At 38.4% G+C, this 18,516-nt stretch overlaps 1 protein-coding gene across 2 annotated transcripts in view; it reads right to left on the bottom strand.

Moving 5' to 3' along the window:
* Nucleotides 1-111: 111 nt before the first annotated feature.
* The window catches only part of lmtk2 (lemur tyrosine kinase 2), a 38,106-nt gene continuing 19,701 nt past the window's right edge, over nucleotides 112-18,516 (bottom strand). For both annotated transcript variants that reach the window (XM_052550764.1, XM_052550763.1), the window contains exons 7-14: nucleotides 12,672-12,802; nucleotides 9,006-9,090; nucleotides 8,802-8,923; nucleotides 8,211-8,360; nucleotides 5,266-8,125; nucleotides 5,040-5,172; nucleotides 2,469-2,723; nucleotides 112-2,377 (exon numbers count right to left, since the gene is read on the bottom strand). In XM_052550764.1, coding sequence (XP_052406724.1) covers nucleotides 2,349-2,377; nucleotides 2,469-2,723; nucleotides 5,040-5,172; nucleotides 5,266-8,125; nucleotides 8,211-8,360; nucleotides 8,802-8,923; nucleotides 9,006-9,090; nucleotides 12,672-12,802 — 3,765 coding nt within the window. In that variant the 3' untranslated portion in view covers nucleotides 112-2,348. The remainder of the gene's footprint in view (nucleotides 2,378-2,468; nucleotides 2,724-5,039; nucleotides 5,173-5,265; nucleotides 8,126-8,210; nucleotides 8,361-8,801; nucleotides 8,924-9,005; nucleotides 9,091-12,671; nucleotides 12,803-18,516) is intronic.

An 18,516-nucleotide genomic window follows, 5' to 3' on the forward strand; every position in this document is an offset into this window, starting at 1 on the left:
AAAAAGAGGTTTCTAAAACCCTTGGGTTCTAGCCAAAACGCACACCACCGCTTGGTCCTGTAATGAAAGCACCTGTGAAACATGCGTGACAAAGAATTAAAACAAGACATAGAAGTTCATTGTCATTTAATTCCATAATAAACAGAGTAATTCATTATAAACCATTCCTTCAATGACACTAGGCATGATCGTCATCAATATGAAGTAAAAATATCACAATTTTTGTAAATTAACAAGTTATAAGGACATGATGACCTGCATTTCCCCATTTATTTGATCATTAATTTGTCTTTTTCGATCACTTCGGTCACATTTTAACTTTAAATTACAAAATCAATTGTCATACCTACTCCTCACATCGTTCCCAATTTACAGACAAAATTAAACATTTATATACAGGAGAACAATTCAACATTAAGTTACACTTTAAAGATGTGCAAGATTAAGCAAAGTATACTGTAGAATAAAACCAAGGAATTTCCTTTCATAAAATTTCAAGTTGAACTGAAATCGAGTGCTGGTAATACAGATATTCAACAGGTCTAAAACATAGAAATCACTGTACTGAATTACAAGGGGATGTAGACACTATGCACATGATTATTCCAGCGATAACCTCTACGAATATTCAGCCTCCCAATTGATTTATATCATACCAAAATCAACATTCTTTCAGACTTAACCTAAGAAATATTAACTGATGTTGAATCCCGTTCTTGCTGATTGTGTAATTTCACCTTGATTTGATTTCTACTATATACATTAGTTTTTTTTTTTTTTCAACCCAAAGCATCATGAGCAGCAAGATTGGCAAATATAAATGATTTATGCAACCTATGATGATTACCTTTCAGGTCCAATGAATAATACATGCGCACCAAAAAAAAAAAAAAAAGATGGAAACCTAAATCATTTCCCATCCCTTGAGTGTTCACAAGCTGCTCTTTAATGTTAACACAAGGGAATCAGAACTTTAAGGAGGTTCTTTGTATTGTTTTCTTTGAATAGTATTTCTACTCAATGCTACAAGCAGCCATTACCTTTGGAAGTTCTGCTAGCTAGCTAGTCTCTCTGACCACCAAAGCTTTCATAATTACTCGCTGAACATGTAGTTTAATCTACCGCCAACAATGAGTGTCTGGGTCACATTTCAAACCAAAATCTATTAAAAAAAAAATTTTACATTTTGCAAAATATTAATATTAATATCATTGCCATAATTCTATCTTTCGTATCTTTCAGTTCAGTAAAACAAAAAGTGCAATAATATAAAAAAAACATACCTTACAGTTTAAATATGTTATTACTTGTTTCACATTAAAGTAAAAAAAATTTGAGGGCGGGAATGTGCATATTTGTCTCGAAAATAATCCCAAATCTTGGTGATCCCAAAAACAGTTAGTTCCCATTTCTTTCTTTCGATTTTGGGGTGAAATATGACCTGGGTATGTTCTATATCCCCTTTGCATTGAATAAAAAAACAACGCAAACCTGAACTGAAGTTCATTTTGGATGAAGGGCGTCCTCAAGTGGGATGAAAGGGGCTGTGAGGCATCGCGATGGCCCTTTCACTATACAATCCGACAGCTAAAGAACCCTGATGCGCAGCACTCCATGATTTCCTCAAGAACAGACTGCAATGACAAAGAATACTCACTACTTAAGACTTAGCATCTCATAGCCAAAACTCTCCAGCTGCCCGCATCCATATCCTAACTTCTACATCTTAATACAAAACATGTCACTGAAACTACGCTAGTCGTTGCTTGGGTGAAAGTGGTTTGTAAGTAGTCCAAACACTGTACAAAAATATCTGTGGAGACCCATGTTGCTTCTATTGGACATCAAATCCATATAAATAAGCTCGTCACACTAGATTTCACATAAAAAATTAAATAAAATCCAGTGTGTAACAATAAAAGGCAAGTATTACACGATTTCAATTGCACAACTGAGTTGGAGTCTATTGGCTCATTAGTGTTTAACAGAGAGTCCTCTGGTTGAGTGAGACATCTCATCTTCATCCTTCTGACGTAAAATCTGGACACTATGAAGAACTGCAAATTAGCAAAAGAAGGAAAGTGAGGCAGGGCACTTGGGAAGGGCACAAAAGTTTCTAAAGCATATGCGAAGCAAGGTTCCTCCAAATTGCACTGATGAAAAACATAGCAAATCATAGTTTATGGAAAACCAGATGACTGTTCAGAACACAGGTTGCCATCAGCTCAGTCTGTTCAGTCTCCTTCATATCCCCAAATAAATACCAATGCTGCCTGAGAAGCGATCAAAGCCTTCAAATCAAATACATCCTTGACATATCTCCAATATTTACGTGTCCGGTAGATCATTTAATCTTTCTCTCCATCTTCACCGCTTCCTGAGAAAGAAAATGAGAAACAAGATTGAGAGTTCGTTCAGATTGTTGAGGTTCTACTCTGTTTGTGTGTGGATGGTGGTGCTGGACTTACCCCCTTGCTCAATGTCAGAGTCTGTGAGGTGGGTGAGGGAGAAGCTGGCCATGCTGGCTGGGGAGATAGAGAAGCGGGTGTAGTTGGAGGGACTGCTCCAGCTCTGCTCCAGGGTGCGGTTCGCAGGGGGTGGTGAGAAATACTTGGAAGCTGCCGAGGTCCCACTGGGCCTGCTGGCAGAATGATCACTGGCTGCCTTTGAAAGGAAATTGGGCTGTGGAGATGTGAAGTCATCGTCCCACTCAAATGCACCACCTTTGAAACAAATCAAAAGGTTTAAAGGCTTAGTAATCAGCATGAAGTTCACAAGCCATCCATGGCTCTTTGATGGCAGCGTTGAGAGGAAAAGTGTCAAAATTCAGCTTCTTGGTCTTCAAAATGTCATTGGGTTTTTAAATGAAAACATTCTGTGTGCCTAAGACTAGAGACTGCTCTTAAATGTAGCTCTTTGGTCCAGATTGGCCTTGGGATGAGCATCATTGGTTTATAAGGTTTACAGTAAAACTACAGAGCAGTGGTTTTCATCCCTGATCATGGAGTATACCAAACACGCATATCAATCTAACCTGACTGAATTCATCAGCTTGTTAGTACAGACTCCAAGACCTGAAATGGGTGTGTCAGATAATGGCGATATCAAAAAAGTGTAATGTTGGGAGTATTTCTGTAAAACAGTTGGGCAACACTGACTTAAGGGCAGTAAAATGGAAACTAAAAATGGAAAACTACACGTTTTGGCCATTCATTTGCACAACAACAGCTTTTTGGGGGCCTGAAAATACCCACATTTGAAAGCTAGAGAACAGGCAAGTAGGAAACATATGTGCGGAGGTGTGGTGTTTCTTTACAAAGTGACATTGCCAACTATTGGCCTGGCATGAATAATGCATCATAGCTTTTCTTGACAACATTGTCTTCTGTAAGCAAAACTTTTTTAACCTGTTAACCTGACCCCGCATTATGGGACTCACAGCTGAAAGTGCTCTACCTAACTTATAATTGTAATAGTTTCCTACTTCAGTATGTTACAAACATAATGTTGGTGTCTTTGGAAAGAAGACCCTTTGGGCTTTACTTTTTATCAACCAGATTTGATAATTCTCAAAAATATTAAAAGTTATAGACACTGAAGTGCCTTGATTTTTTTTTTTTAACCACACTTAAATATTTTTTTATTTGATATAAAAATAAATTAAATGAGTCCTGGAGCAATCTAGAAAAGTAATGGGTTGAAATCCACATGTCTCATGAGTTTCTATTTCAGATCTGAATAAAATATCATGAAAAATGAGACCCCTGCAAATATTTTTTATGAGACTATGTCTACACCCCCCACCCCCCCAAATATATGAAAATATATTTTCAAACAGTATTGAAGGCTTCTACAAACTATTTAGTCAGTAAACATACCACTGCATGTTTTTTTCAATTATAAAACACTAGACAGAAACTTAGACATCATATAAGTGATTTATTTGAGCACTAGAAAATTACAATAAGAATAATTGGAGTAAGAAAAATAAAAATAATAAGAAAAATAAAAGAAGATTTAACTTTGTTTGCCAATTACAGAAAATCCTGAGATTGCTAGAAATGCAGCATTTACAACGAATTATGATGCAAATAAGTGCTGATGTGCTGATGGCCACTTATACAGATGGTAATAACACAAATGTGCAAAAGAGTAAATAATCCACTCACTCTATTCGACGCGTTCACTTTGATAGCCGTGATCATACAGTGATAGCGAGCTGATTTGGGCTGATTTGTACTCAAACAGATGGTAATCATGCAGATACATTCACATTCAACATAAAACACACTCGCATATATAAAACTGTTGAAAAATAAAACAAACAAAGAAAAAGGTGATTGAGAGCACATAATTAAGCCCAAAATTCAAATATAGTATCTTTCGCCTATTTTTCATTCATTCTTTTTTCCGGTCGATCGCCTCATTCTGTTTGTGACACTGTACGCTGCAAAACCATGCCGTTTTCTTCACTACCAAGATGCAGTTTCTGAGCCTGAGTTGTTCCATAACGGACACAAACAGTTGTGATACTGAAGAACTTAACCGTAAAAACAAAGGAATTATGATCCATATTACAACGTTATTGCTTCGTTGGACTAAACGTGCTTCATGCGATGTCGTTCAGTGGACCCTTACCTTCCTAACTAAACCGGGATTTACAGCTGTGGATGTGTTTATGACTCGTTATTACGACGGGATCTGGTATGTACAGCGTTTCTAATGTTCATGTTTTTATGTGTACTGCTTACACAAATGTAGCAAATACAGTCTTTATAAGCTTTCCATTGAAAAACAGCAAACTGTCGTCGATGCTTGAGGCTTAGAGCTTTATAATGATAAGATTAAATTTGTCCCGTTTCATTTAATCCATCCATAAACACTGACACGTGCAAGTTGAGGGGCATTGAGGATGCCCGCGTCGGGGTGCTGGCTAACAGGTTAAAAATGCAAAGGAAAAACTTTTCCATTTTTAGTACACACGCTGTCATGTAAACATACCCATGAACTGTCAAGAAAGAAGTGAACACAGTCATTACCTTCTTCATCAGTGGAGCTCTCGGAGTTGGTAAATCTGTTAAGATAGCTGGAGGAGGCCCCTGGACTGCTGAAATCAGACAACTGACTACTGGGGTCAAGAGTATGCTCACTAAGTTCCTTTGTTGGGGTCTCCTATTCGGTAGAAAAACAGGCAGTCAGGCATAAAAAAAAACAATAAAGCTGTATTTAAACAGATTAGTAAAAAACAAAAGGAAAACAACAGACCTGGTCAAAAAGGTAGACGGTGACATCGTCAAAGAATGACACTCCGCGTCTATTATCTCCATTGTTGCCCACTTCTGATGTTGCTTTAGCAGTCTGAAGAGGTTTGGGTTTCAGCAGGCTTTTGAGGTTGAGGGAACTGATGTCGTCGGAGATGATAACAGGTACCGGGTGCACAACATCATCCTCACTGCACTCAGAGCTAGAGCTGTGTAATCGGTAGCCACGCATATCCTCATCTGAATCATCGCTGTTCCCATCTTCTTCATCAGCATCCATGCCATCCTCGGTGCCGAATTCCAGTGAGGATCGATCGAGCTTGCCCAAGTATTTCCCCTCCATATCTGGCTCCTTCTTCTTTGTTATCTCCCCAGCATATGTTCTGGTTAGTTTTGCATGAAACATGACCATGTCTGTTGAGGGCTGCACTGAGGTAGTGGATGTTGCTGCATGTTCTGGGGCTGCATGGGGATGAGTCTTGTCAGAGTCATCAACAGTCAATGGTTTTTCCTGACTCCAGTCTTCCTCAGTGGTGAGAACCAACTCAGGAAGTACAGTCCTTGTAGCCTGGACATCACCCTCAGTTAATTCTAAAGTAGGACCTGCGGATTCAGGGGAAGTCTCGGATACCAAATGCTCCTCCACAGCTTCGGTTTCTTGATTTTCGCCAGCTTCTCGGTTACTCTGGAGCCAAAATGAAGCATCTCCAGGGATGCTTCCACTGATGTCATCACTCTTCTTATCCAGTTCCTCGTTGTCTGAGAAGTAAGCAGAGTCTCGGTAGTTTCCACCTAAGGGAAATTCACCAGGTACTTGTTGGTGATCAACTCTACCACCATTCACCTGAACATCAGGTACAGGGTCCACGTCAGAAATGACAATTTCTGGTGGAACCAGTGCTGCAGGCTCCATGGCACTTCCCAACTCATTTTCTTCAGAGGAATCCCTCAAGTCTGTCTGAGAGTTCCACTCAGGTGACTCCAGGTTTTCAGTTTCATACCCACTGTCAGCTGCTTTGTATGGGGGTTGAAGCTTATTAACAGGATTTTCCAAAGACTGTCCATGCACCACATCCAAAGAGTCTAAAGAATCTGGCGTTTCAGCCGAATTCTCAATGGTTGGAAGAGTGGAAGAGGAGTTATCATCAAGAAGGCTGTCCTGACTTATTTGGTCAAGACAGGTGTCTGAAACCAACAGTGAGGACATGTCCTGAGTTATTTGGTTGTCCAATAAAGTTTCTTGAACTTGATCGATGGCTTCTGATGGTGGAATATCATTGGACGTCTTCTTGTCCAGCTCTATTATATCACTCATTGAGTCGCTACTTGTTAGACCTTCAGTGAGGCCATCTTCTGTACACTCACCGGCAGGTGAAGTGGTAAAGCTAAGCTCAGCTGCATCGCTGATTCCTTGATACTGCCCATTCTCCTTTGTGGCTCCGAAGCTTTCTTCAAGGCTGGGGGATTTGGCATTGATGCGCATATATGTATCTGCAGTGGCACTTTCAAGAGATTGATGACTATCAGATGGACTGTCAACAATGACCTCAACACTCTCAGAGGTAGAATCAGAAGAGGAGTAGTTCCCAGATTTTGGAGAACGCAAAGAGCCATTTGTGTCTGGCAGGTGGTTGCTACAGGTTTGTCCTGTTACTGATATATCAAAAGGCACCATTGTTTCTTTTCCTTTCAAAGGCGACAGAAAATCATCTAAAATAGGGCTGACTAAGTCTAAGAATTCATCCTTAAGCTGCGCAGAATTCCCAGCTGATTTCAAAGACTCACCTGTGAGGTTTACACTATCTGAGACATCAGTCTCAATGCTAGAGCTCCTGGTCTCCTGGATATTTTTTGATTCAGACTGTGACTTGTCCTTCAATAGGCTGTTATCTTTAAGAAACAAGAAGTTTTCAGCCAGTTTCTCAGTGTTAAGAAGCTTCATTACATCTGAACTCTGCTGATCAGAGACCTCCAGGTGAATGGCTTCAGTTCCAACCCCTAAAAAAGACTTCTGAAAACTGTCACTTGCCTCTTTCCCATTGGCTTCACCATCAGACTCCCTCTGTACATTCATCTCCGGGAGCTCCATAAAACCTCCCGTGAATGAATGGGAATCTTCTAGTTTTGCATCACCCTCACCGAAAATGTTGGTATGGTAAGGGCTCTCATGTTCACTTGAGGACCATATGTGGCTGTCCTGAAGGTAAGAGTCTTTTGAGTCAATGCTCTGATGGAAGAAATCAGCATCCGTACTGGATTCATCCAATCGGGCATCCTGTAAGACTACATACTGATGCTGTTCTGAAGCACTGGTACTTTCAGCACCCTGACTTTCCCCCATGCCAATTTCACTCTCATCTTGCTCCTCCAACTTAATAAAGTAGTCATTTCCAGAGGATGCTTTGTGTGCATCAAACACTGGCAAGGTTTCCGGGACTTTGCCATTTTCTCCTTGCGCTACAGTGTCAGGAAAATGAGCCTGGATATCTTGCCGTGGCACTGGAAAGAACATACTGTGGTAATTCAAAGTAGTGTCCAAGGCAGAGCGACTATGACTGTCATAGTGGTCATGCTTGGCTGCCTCCCACACATATTCAAAACTCAGCCCGTGACTCGTTTCAGTGACTGTGAGCACCTCGTCTGGTTCTCGGCCATCATCAAACTGCTCCAAGATGGGGAAGGAGGAATGACTGATAGTGGCTTGACGAGTGGTGGGATTGGGTTTGAGAGAGCTCCAACGCTGCTCGAAGTCATCCTCCACATCTTTTTGACCCTGCATACGGAGGTAGGTGAGCAGGCGGTGGACCTCTTCAGCAGTGGCCCTCTTGTCTGCCGGCAGCCAACAAAACTGTAGAACCTCATACCTGTAGACCAAAGCATGCCATTAACAAGTTTCAACAGAGAAACTGATGTTGTTTATAAAAGCAGAGACCTCTGTGAAAAACGAACCATCTTTCTGAGTATGGTAAGTCCAATTGTGGCTTGAGAAGTCTGACTTGTTGATCCTTGAGCACATGGTGGAGCACTTCTCTATCGGACAGGTGAGGATATGGCTGCTTTGCACCTTCAAACAGCTCCCACAATGTCACACCCAATGCCCTAAAAACAAAAATCTTGTTATGTTATGAACATATTTAATTACATAAGTTGTAAATATATAGTACATAAAAGGCAATTGTCCAAAAAACAAGACTTTGAACATCTAATATCCACCATCATCAAACATAAAAAGGGGTATGTCTGTAATAAAACTAGCTGGCTGACATACAAGCCATCATTTGGGCCGTCTGAGTGATTCATAGATGCTATAAGAGTCAAAGACCTTTAAATTCATGACCCTGCATTCAGACAAGTGCAGCGGGAGCTCGCTTTCAGAGGGCTCTGATCTTCTGACTGCTGTGGGACGGCACAACTTTACTACTGTTTTACTACTATATTTTCTCTTTACACTTTTTATTTCTATTCAGAAGACACAAGCCTGCAAAAGTGCATCCTGTTACCCAACTAAACATAGGATAACTATGATTAAGAGTTACATACCAAACGTTGCTGGGTTTAGTCTGTTCTGATGTGATCACACCGCCATGCAGCTCACCAATCAGCTCTGGGGCAAGCCAGCGCAGTGCTACACATTGGTCGTCTTCTGTTATGATGTAATCCTCCTGGCAAGCCCAAAGAAACAATATTGTTACAAGAGAAAGTGTTATATCAAAAATTAACTGATCCTGCCTTTTCAAGCTTTACCTTAAAACTCGAAGGGCCAATGCCATAATCTCCTACTTTGACAGTCAGGTCTGTTGTGAGATAGCAGTTCCTCAAAGCCAAATCACTGTGAAGGAAGATAGGAGCATGACTTTAAAAAATATATTCACATTTAAATTGGTTCTCTCATAGTATTATATATTGACTATACTACCTACATTACCAATATTAAAATAACACGTAGGTCTTATTAAAGTGGTGATGATTTAAATGAAGCATTTAATTTTAACTTATAAATGGCAATTTATGGATGGATCATTCACTAAATCAATAACAGGTATTAAGTGACAATGTACGGTTTGTGATTGGGAACCAATGCCACAAGATATAATAAATGGCATGTAAATTTTTACAAGAAAGCCTGAGATCCTGACTTTTTTTCTCCTATTTACAACTAGCTTATATTATCACTCCTAACTAAAATATGATTTGCAAGTTGTCGTGTTTTTTTTTTTTAACTGGCTTTGAGCTAATGACCAGCTAAAAACCCACTGCAAAGTTGTCATTATTTCTATCCACGATGTGTCCAATTAGTGTAAGTACATGCTGACAGCATGGACACATAATTAAGTCATGAGTGAACCTGTTTTTTTGTTTGCTTCCCAACGCCATGCCAGAGGTAATGAGTGAGTGTGTTTTACAGTGTGGTTTGACCCAAAGGTTACTGGGAACAGACTAGCAGAAGTGTCCATGTTGCTTCATATGATTTTTTAAAATTTGTATCTCTATTTTTTTCTGGTGAGAGCAGTACAAATCGGAGCTGCAGGTTACTAGTTGAGCTCTTCATGGCAGGGCAATAAAAACAATGATGCTGGAGCTTTTTCCAACCCACTCACTCGCACAACACCAGAACATTGTTTCTAGATGGGAACAATGTGTCCACTGAAGCAGTAAGTGGGACGGAAGGACATATGGTGTCTCATTCAGACTGAGCTCTTGAACATGCCAGCTCTGATTTCAGCTTTGGCCATCTTTTCCGTCTCTTTTACACCCTCTCTCGGGAAACCGCTGACACTAGCGGTGTGCTCATGCTGCACAGGACTACTGTCATGCTCACTGAAACCATTGCAAGATAAATGGACAGATATTTTAGACGCTACACTCTGGCCTTGGCAAAAGGGGCAAATACAGTAGCGTTGGCGGGTCACTGAGAGGCAGAGATGTGCTTTTGACCATACATGGAAAATTCACAGGGTTATTATCCTTAACTAAAACTAAAACCATTAAAAATGTTTCTGTTACTTGAAATAAATGTTAAAATAAATTAAAATCGTTTTAATAGTTGCAAAAGTAACATTTGTCCTTTTTCATTTAGTTCAAGCACTAAAATAACAAAAAATAAATAAACTTATGAATAAAAATAAATGAATAAATATATGAACATTTAAAGAAAGGCAAAAACACAACAAAATAACTAAAACTTTAACTAAAATTACAATTAAAACAAAAAATATGAAATCGTATAAAAATTACTTAAAAACGATAACATTAGACAAAGTAGATATATATAGCATTGGTACTAAAATAACACTGGTGTGGTAGTAAATAATAATATTTAAGAAAAAAACAATTATATCTGTAGCACAAATGAAACATCAATGTCCGAGCACAATGTAAAAAAGAGAAAATTTCCAGCTTTGGTAGAAGAATACAGTTACAGTCAACACTGACTTTTTTAAATAAATCAGAAAACTAAAATATGCCAGACATCAGGGAATGGGGGGTAAAAAATTGTTCCCGCTAATACAGTTCTGGAGTTATTAGTGAAACATTTTTTATTAAAGTGCCACCTGATGTTGAGTGGGTGTCTGTGCACTTGCCCGAGTAGAGGGTGAGATTTGGGGTCACTCCACCAAGAGGCTGGACTTTACTGTTCTGATGCAGAGTTACTTCAGTCACAAACAATAAAAATCTCTCACCAAAAACAAAGTTCTCCTTTGGTTCTTCTCTGATGCTTACACCCGTCAAATTAAGCAATGAGGGTTCAACAGGTCTTTGTGCATATAAGCGATCTTAAAACAGGGCTTCTGCAGGATTTTTAAGCTTAAATTTAATGTACCATAAAATTACTATAAAAAGCATAATTTACAATTCAGATACAAGTGTTCACAAAAACAAAGTTTTACAAAATGGTAAACTTTACATTTCAGCCTTTCAAAAGTATTAATTAATATATTTAAAACATTATTAAATAAATTATTTTATAAATTAAATAACATACATAAGGGGTGTGCGATGTTGATTAAAAAAAAAAGATATCTCCAAAATATTCTGGGATAACAATAATTGATAATTGAAGATGATATTTTGCTGAGTGTGTTAATGTGCTGATGTTTCAAGGACTACCGTGGACAGCTGACTCCTGAATTTTCTTTTTTATTCTTCATATTCTGCGTGGGCAGTTCACAGCAATAATAGAAGTTAATAATTTCCATCAAGTTTTAAGGGCATTTTTACTTTTAAGTTTGTTTTTTTCTAAAAGTGAGTACCATCTTTTAAGTCAGATTCTTGCATTTGGGTTGTTCCCAAGCAAATTAAATCAGCATCAACAGAATTTATCTTTGCAATGCAGAGGAAACACAGATGCGGCATTAGAAGTGTCATTTACATGCATTTGGTGAACACTTGTTTAATGCAGCTCAGAGGGACATGGAATACCTTAACCTACAGTTGCAAATGCAGTTATTTAATGTTTAACATAAAATATTAAAAACTGATGTTTGAAATTCAAAAAAATAAGATACCTTAATTGTGAAATTAAAACCGCCAGTAGCTGGCAGTAAGTTTGTCACATTCAGCCCTATTGCAATTGTGCTTTTTCAGTCCCCAAATTTAAGACCTCTTGAAATCATAATTAAGATTTTCTTGTACAATTTAAGACTTTATAACTAAACTTAAGAATTTTTAAGACGGAAACCCTAAAAATAGCCGCATTTGCACATGCAATTGGCTAAAAAGTTATCACTGCTCTTTGGGCTTCGTGACACTCCAGACAGCTAAACCACTTCATGTAGATGCCCACAGTGGGAATGTCAAACAGCGTTTTGCAGGGAACCAACTTTGAATTAAAAAAATCTAAGAGCTTCAGTATTTTCATGATAGCCACAACAACAGCAAGGAATCTCCATGCCTCCTTTGGATTTGTAGGCCAGATAACCCCGCCCACCCCCTGCGCCCCATTCGGGGGGATCCTTTTACACTTAAACCGCAGAATCATCATATCCCAGTGGCGGTGGACAGCCAACACCCCATAATCCAGGGGAGCTGTGCAATCAGACACCTTTCAGCATATTCTGAGCATGCGGGAGGGTACAGACGCGCTCAGCATGGCAAGACACCCTAGATAACTCAGCCTTCCTCCAGAAGACTGGAAGGGGAAGAATGAAAGTGCAACATGGCCTTGCACAGCGCCGTGGCCTTTTTTGGAAAAGAAGAGGCCGACTAGTGCAGTGGCAGAAAGGCTGGACAAAAACACACACGTGCAACTGCAACGGACGCATTCGGACTGATGCCATGAGTTGCTTTAAACAAGCTTGTGTGAAGTTTGCATAAAGGTTAACCAATGTCAAACCAATGAGAAATGGAAATGTAATGTATGTGCATCTTTGAGATGTAAATTGAAGTCAAGGTCATATTTGCATGGTTAACCTGTGCAGGAAGTTGTGCTTGTGCATGTGGGTGACCCCAGCAGCGATCTCGCAGGCCATTTTCTGCAGCTGTAGCAGTTCTCCATTCCTGTACAGCCATTCATGCTGAGAAACGTAACTCTTCAGGTCCCCCTAAGACACAAAAAAACAAACACGAGGGCAAGAGTTACAGGACATTCATGACCCAGCCACACTCAATAACATTTAACGACCACAGAATCAAACATTCTGCTGAATAGAAGCATCTTGGGAAGCAGATATCACAGCACTCAGATTGAAATGATCAAGTTTGAAGGTAAATCAATCCTGCACTATATTTTCAGCCAGTGTGTGAAAGGTAACTTGGGGCAGCAGCCACAGAGGGGCAGTATTCTCTCTGTACAGATGCCGTTCTGCTGCATGGGCAACTCAACCAAATAAGGGAAAGGTGGTTTCATAGAGACTACTATATGCTGTGTCACAGTAATTTAAAAATAAAAAAGCAGCAGTAAGACAGTGCGGGCAAATCAGGGCTGTTCAGCTCTGTTGGGTTTCTGGGCTGAAGACTACAGTCCAGTTTAACTCAGGGAGAAAAGTGCATTTTTTTAAGAAGCAGCAGAAAAATAAGCTGGAGTGTCTTGTTAGTGTTTTTTTTTTTAAAGACACTCACTTGATTTAATTTGTTCTGTTTTGTTTTGCTTTTTGTTTAGTTTGTTGCCTTTATATTTTGCTTTGCTTTTTGTTTAGATTTTCTTTTTGTTTTGTTTTTTTCTGTGCTTTGATTGGTTTAGTTTATTTGTTTTACTTTGATTCACTTTTAAAATTTTTGCTTTGATTTTCTTTGCTGTGCTTTGTTCTATTTTTGTTTTTGTTTTTTGCTTTGATTTGCTTTATTTTGATTCATTTTTCTTGTAGTTTTGTTTTGATATAATTGTTGAAAATAACTACACACTCAGCCTTAGCCCATAGCCATACATCAATAAACAAATATAGATATATTAACTAGTCAGATGAATCATTCAACCCTTTTCACAATTTTAAGTCTACTCACTCAACGAATGAGTATTATTACGCAAGTCACAGAGGACGTAGACACTGGTCTCGAGAGGATCCTGATATCTCAGACTCCTAGCGACACAGGGCAAAGTACTCCCTTTGAAATGCTGCGGGAGAAAGAGCGGTACAGCTGGCAGCCATGTAATATATGATTAACTTTCTGTTAAATCAGCCAACCTTTATAGCAAGCAGGCTGGTAAGGGAGCTTTGTTTGCACAGGACATAAAGCAAGGCAAACTGTTTTGCCTTTTATCAATCCATTTTTAAAAATGATTCCTCTTTGGTTATGATGACACGATTAAAAGCATATCTGAGTTACTAAACATTCACCCAAAAGGTGGCAAATAAATCCAAAGAGGAAAAAAACTAAAAAATGTAACTGATACCTATTTTTAGTATGATTAAGCTTTTTGCACATATGATATGACAGCATTATTATTACTGTATTTTACTTTTAACATAAAATGTAATTCCCGTTATTCTCATTGGTGATGAAAAAAAAACCATGAACGTGGAAAAAAGCAAGAAAATATTCTCCTTTCTTTCTTTTGGTTTTTGGGTGGTATAAGGCTTACAGATAATACTGTAATTCTAAAGTCATTTCAAGTGCACAGCACTGAGAAACACATGATTACTTTTAGATCTCAGTAAATCTTACCAGGGGCTTGGTCTGCCTTTAAACACATAAACACGCATACACTTAATGCAGCTCCCTAAAGAAAGCCTTTACAGGAGAGACTGTCACTCAATCAGAGAGCAACTGGCATTCTGCAAACCAGCTCCAATTGCACCCTACAGCTATATTTCTCTCTAAAATGCACCATGTCAGGGTTACCAATGGTTACCAGCGATACACAAAGGAAATCATGCTCCAAATGAGCTCCCCTATACCTCCAAAGAGTGACATGTAGAGCATATATTTTAATATAAGGGAAAATATGAGAATCACAGTGATGGGACATACAGTGGTGTTAAAAAAAGATCTTCCTCCTCTGCACCTTACAAACTGGAAATGAGTAGACCAGCAGCTGACTCTCATTAGGAGAGGGGTGCAGTATGTTCAGAATGGGATACTAGCGTGCTTCTTACTGCATACTTGTATAAATATACTACTGCTTAAAAGTTTAGGGTTGGGAAGAGTTTTTATTCAGTAAGGAAGCACTACATTTATCAGTAAAGACAGTAGTAAGACATTTATGTATCAAAAATTTATATTTTAAATATATGTTGTTCTTTTGAACTTACGATTCATTAAAGAATCCTGTTAATTAAATGCATCAGGGTTTCCACAAAAATATTAATCAGCACAACACGGATAGTTATAAGACCTAATAAAAAGAATGTTTCTTGTGCAGCAAAACACCATGTAACACTGAAAATGCATTAAAAATAAAGTTTTTTCTAATATTACTGTTCATAATATTACTGCTTTTAATTTATTTTGATCAAATAAATGCAGCCTTGTATAAACATATTACAAACTTTTGCTGACCCCAAACAGTCGCACAGGCAGAAATAATGGTGGCAACATGCCCTGACTTAGCCGAATGAGATCCATTTAGCTTGGAAATATTGTTATTTTTGCCAGTCTGAGCCAAGAAAGCGACATATATTTGAGGCTTGAAGGAGAAAATGTGGTTGTAAACGCACTGAACTCTGATCTGGTTATATACTGCAGATTTTGGCTAACACAGTAGGTCAAATATCCAGAAAACTGCACTGTCCACAGTAAACATACCACACACTGGAAAATAATACAAGTAGTATGCTATTCTGAATACAACCAAACCTCTCAATATGAATACTCATCCCACACAAACTGGCCCGGGATGATTCGAGGTCACAACTGTGCAGTTAACAGCTGTCTTTAAAATGCCCAAGCTTCTCTGTTATTCTTCTTAGATGAGATTTTGTTGGGCCGTACAACTGAACAGCTCTGTGTCTTAGCCTCTAGGTTCGTGTGAAGCTACACTCGGGAAGGAACAGCTTGGGTCGAAACCCGAGCCACAACACCAGCTAAGGAAACGGCCCAGACTGCATTACGCAACAGTGGGCTGCAGTGAGCTCATTCTGTCTCTCTGGAGACGGGCGGTGTGGCTCCAAGCCATCCACCTGCTCAGGCCCAGAGGATCCCAGACCACAGACACTGTTCCTAACAACTGGTCAGGTGTGCAGAATGTTCCTAACCACTGCCACTGTGGGATTAACACACAGCCAACTAATTACAGAGCGAGAGTGGAGTCGACCTCAGCAGAAACTGAAAGGAATTAGAGGATATTGTCTCAGATGGTTTAGTTCGTTTGTGCGAACGCGGAGCAGTGAACGGGCATGTCTCATGTTATTATGCTCCTGCAGATTAACTGAGAGTAACAAGACTCCATCTTTGTGGTCAACGTGCGTAAAACCATTGGCAAGGAAGTCGTTAGATGATGCCATATGTGTTTTGTTTGTTTCACTTTGCCTTGCACATTTGAGACTTGCAAGCACACAGTGTGTCTTTATTGCAGCACTTTAGTATTTATAATAGCATTTGATATGTAACTTCATGCAGAGATATTATAGTTAAAAACAACTAAAAATGAAACCATAAAGTTAACCTTTGTTAACATAGTTTAACTGAAATAAGATAAAACTATTTCCAAAGAAAAAACTTCTAATTTTCACTGTTTAACTACTATTACAAAAAAACTTATATTAAAATGGTATGAACTTAAATAAAAATTATATTGACATACTGAAAAAATAACTGATTAAAATGATAAACAGCACAGAAATTATAGAAAATTATGAGAAAAAACTAGAGTAGTATCTCTTTGATACTTAAATAATAAACTATGTTTAAAGACATCTTCAGAATAAAAATATTGCTTTTTAAGGTTTTATTATTATTATTTTTACTTAAGCACAAAAACAAAGTTATTAAACGTTATATAAAAATGTCGGTAACACTTTAGTATAGGGTCCAATTCACACTAATAACTAGTTGCTTATTAGCATGTCTATTATTAAAATATTGGCTGTTTACTAGTGTTTATAAAGTACATATAATGCATGACATCAATAAACCTAAACAATACCCTAAACTTAACAACTACCTTATAAACTATTAATAAGCAGCAAATAAGGAGTTAATTGAGGCAAAAGTTAATGGTTAGTTAATAGTGAGAATTGGAGCCTAAAATAAAGTGTGACCAAAAAGTCTTGTAAATTGCACTGCAATTGCAACTGGAAAATCTTTTTCACAATCATATTCTACTAGTACTTTAGCAGTATGGTGATAAAATGCACCAACGCAGCAAGATAAGAGTGACCGTGTGAGTAAAAGAACCCCGTTGCTTTATTGGGATATGAGGGAAGCGGAGAGCTACCTACTGCATTCTCAGGCACAAGCAGCACACCCGAAATAGATCAAGAAAAACAGAAAATAAATCAAAGGGCAAGAAGCAGCCCACTGACAGACACGGGCTGTGTAACTCATGACAGATGCTGGCCTAATGAAGGTGCTGGGAACAGATGAAGCAGTGAGGTACGCTGGAGTATCAGTGCTTTCATCAGACTTGTCCGATAAGAATTTGAGATTCAGTGTGTGGCTGTGAAACAAGATTCCACAACGGCCAGTTCAGCTGCTTACAAGAGTGCAAGACAAGATGATCTGGAGCCCAGACAAGATGCTGAAGTATTAAGAACAGATGTTTTCAAGTTGCTGAATCATCATTGATTAAAATAAAAGATGGATAATGAGTACCTAACACAATGAGGTCATGAAGCCAACAAGTAATACATTGTATTCTATCTTATATGAATGACATCTTTTGCTAAAAGGACTAGCATCTGCTTATCCGCTTGCTTCATATACGTCTCATTTCACTGGTACAACAGAGTCAGAACAGATGCTATAGATGGCAATAATAGCACAGAAACAAAACGTTTTAAGTCATTTTGAAAAGTTGTGCTCTTACAAAGCCATCAAATTAAGATACGGTTTGAGTCTCTTGTAAAATTAGCTAATTTGTTCACGCTAGCATCCTCTTTTTAATCTTGAAGAAAAAAACCTACCCAAAATTTCTAATATGAACTATGTAGGAACTTCGTCGGAGAGCTAGAAATCAGAGAATATATATATATATATATATATATACTACCGTTCAAAGTCAATATCATAAAAAAACGTTTATTCACCAAGAACTCAAAGTGACAGTAAAGACATTTATAATCTTACCAAAGACTTCTAATTAAAATAAACGCATTTCTTTTTAACTTTCAAATATTCCTGAAAGAATGTAGCATAGTTTCTACAAAAATGTTAAGTAGCACAACTGTTTTCAACATTAGCTGGGTTTCTATTACAGATTTGCGCAAAACTTTCGCGCTTTTTTATAAATGTCGATAAAAATCTATTGCGACTTGACAGCGTTAATTTGTTTCTCTTGCGGTAAGTCATGCTGATGGATTTTGTCAGGTTTACATACACTGCAGCCACCACACAAGCCATAATTTTATATCGAAGGAGATATATGCTTCTATCTTTTGCGAAGTAGCGTGGAGAGCCGCTTCTGAAACATGCGGTGGCGCGGCTGGTAGAAACACAAGCTGTAAATAAGGGGTTATCCAAGCATTAATGGAAAACCCTTTATACTTGAAAGTTCCCAAATATGAGGTGTTTGTTGGAGGTTATAGTATATTTACAAATGATCATACGATTTTTACATATGCCAGGTAAACTGTAAATGTAAAAAAAAAAAAAAATATTTGCATGACTTCCATTGCAGTTTTCCTCTTTTGAATTGCCTGAAAAATAACCTCATGTGAGC

This window comes from Carassius gibelio, chromosome B3 (genome assembly GCF_023724105.1).
Source record: "Carassius gibelio isolate Cgi1373 ecotype wild population from Czech Republic chromosome B3, carGib1.2-hapl.c, whole genome shotgun sequence".
In the NCBI taxonomy this organism is placed as follows: domain Eukaryota; kingdom Metazoa; phylum Chordata; class Actinopteri; order Cypriniformes; family Cyprinidae; genus Carassius; species Carassius gibelio.